General features: G+C 61.2%; 1 protein-coding gene across 1 annotated transcript; it reads left to right on the top strand.

The window, feature by feature from the left end:
- Positions 1 to 283: 283 nt before the first annotated feature.
- On the top strand, positions 284 to 1,621 carry LOC146195278 (uncharacterized). Its single transcript, XM_084596208.1, has one exon. The coding sequence runs from the start codon at positions 467 to 469 to the stop codon at positions 1,535 to 1,537; it is 1,071 nt and encodes a 356-aa protein (XP_084452334.1). The 5' UTR covers positions 284 to 466; the 3' UTR covers positions 1,538 to 1,621.
- The last annotated feature ends 329 nt before the right edge of the window (positions 1,622 to 1,950 follow it).

Raw genomic sequence — 1,950 nt, 5'->3', positions numbered from 1 at the left:
GCCGAGCCGGTCGCCTTGACGATCAAGCTCTTGCACCATGTCTGCCGCCCCCTGCGGGGCACACGGCAGCGAATCTGAAACGCGATATATGTCGGCTCCTTACGCAGTCGTAGCGTCTTTTGATCCGTTGGATGCTGTTCCTCTGAACAGCCAAACACAGTGGCTGGCCGCCGGCCCCATTGGGCTATACGGCAATGCCGCGAGTAACGTTGATCCCTCGGCTCCCATTGGAGCTTTCTCCGGACCACCCTGTGGTGGGACCGCTACACATATACCTCCGCTGTATCAGTTTTCCGCCCATGGCGGAAGCAGTTCGCGCGATGCCGTCGCTACCGGCAGCTACGCGCAACAGCAGCCGTGCCCCGCTAGCAGTCAGTTTTGCTCGGTGAACGGTGAGGCGCCGGCCGGACTCCCTGCGGAGACCGCGCCGCTCATCGAACTGGAGGACCGTTTGCCTTCTTTGTTCATGCAACCCGCCCAAACCTCCTCTGAGGGAAGGACGCAGGCGCTGCTCACAAGCGCTGCCCAGATGATTCAGTCGCTAACAGGGGCGGTTGAGGCGCTTTCGGCCGCGCCGAAGTTGTCTCACCCCGCGGTCATGTTGCCCATGCCGACGTACCGCGGCTATGATGATCCTATCAGTGCCCGGGATTTCATTGATTCCCTCGCCCATTACCAGAGAGCTATGGGTTTCCCTGATGAGGTTGTGCTTGCACGCATCATCCCCGCAGCGCTGACTGACACGGCAGCTAGGTGGTACCGGCTTTCCGGCCACCGAGCAGCGACTGTCGAGGAGTTCCGTGCAGCATTCATGCGCGAATTCCTGCCCGCTGACTATGAGCGTAGGATGCGGCGAGAGCTGGAGCTCCGCACACAGGCCCCGGACGAGTCGCTCCAGGAGTTTGTGCGGGCGATGGAAGACCTTTTCTCAATCGCGGAGCCAACAGCCTCAAACGAGGAACGCGTCGAAAGAGTGATCAGGCAGGCACATCCGACTTTTTCGGCATACCTGCGCGGCGGCCGATTCCGAGATCTAGAGGAGCTGTCCGCCGAGGCAAAGCGCATTCAAGGCGACATCCTCGCCGCGCGTGCCTATCGCCCGCCACCGCCGGCAAGCGAGGCCCTTGAGCCACGCTGCGCATGGAGAGGGGCCATGACCCTTCCTCGCCGGCGTGAACCCGCACAAACTGCCTTTGCAGCCGTTGGCGGGCGAAACGACGCTTGGGAGCTGAGCGAAAGAGCTCTGGATCCTTACTCGTACGGAAGACGAGCAACCTGCGCTGCACAGTTTTCTTACTCGCGTGCCGAAGGACGCCATGCGACCCAAAGCACAGCGGAGGGAGAAGCTCGCAAAAACCGGCCCTTGTTCGGTGGGGCAGCGAGCGGGCCCAGGCAGGGAGACGCGCCTTTGTCACGCGGCCAAGCTCGCGGGGGTGTGCGTTGTTTCCGTTGCCAAGAGAGGGGACACTTAGCAAGAGAATGCCCCGTAGCCAGGCCTTCTGCGAGGCAGGAAAACGGCGACGGGGGTCGGTTGTAAAGAGACAGCCGGCCCAAGCTTTGCTAATTCCCTCTGCGTACAGGGTAAGCTGCCTCGGTGGTGCGCCCGCGCCGTTTATTTCGGTCACCCTTGCTGGCCCCGAATTTCCGGCGTTACTGGATACAGGAGCCAGCGCCTCCTTTTTCAGTGAACAGGTGTTGTCCCACCTGCAAAAGCACTTTGTGCGCTTGCGGGATTGCCGTTCGACATTTAACCTCGCGAAAGGCGTGGCCCATTCGGCTGGCGCCGCGAGGCTGACTGTCAGATGGGGAGAGCGAGCGAGACGCACGCGTTTCATTCATCTCCCTGGGCTCAGTGTGCCCATGATTCTCGGAAGGGACTTTCTCCAGAAAACCGGGATCGTGGTGGACATTGCGAATGGCGGCTATTGCGAACGACCGTTTTCCCAGCTG

Source organism: Amblyomma maculatum, chromosome 3, assembly GCF_055883805.1.
Source record: "Amblyomma maculatum isolate TAMU_Amacu chromosome 3, ASM5588380v1, whole genome shotgun sequence".
NCBI lineage: Eukaryota > Metazoa > Arthropoda > Arachnida > Ixodida > Ixodidae > Amblyomma > Amblyomma maculatum.
The sequence above is the reverse complement of the archived record's forward strand: the minus strand, read 5'-3'. Positions and strand labels throughout refer to the sequence as shown.

Bases quoted from the DNA above. Each gene is read 5' to 3' on its own strand.
- LOC146195278 (XM_084596208.1), top strand. From the start codon at position 467: ATGCAACCCGCCCAAACCTCCTCTGAGGGAAGGACGCAGGCGCTGCTC.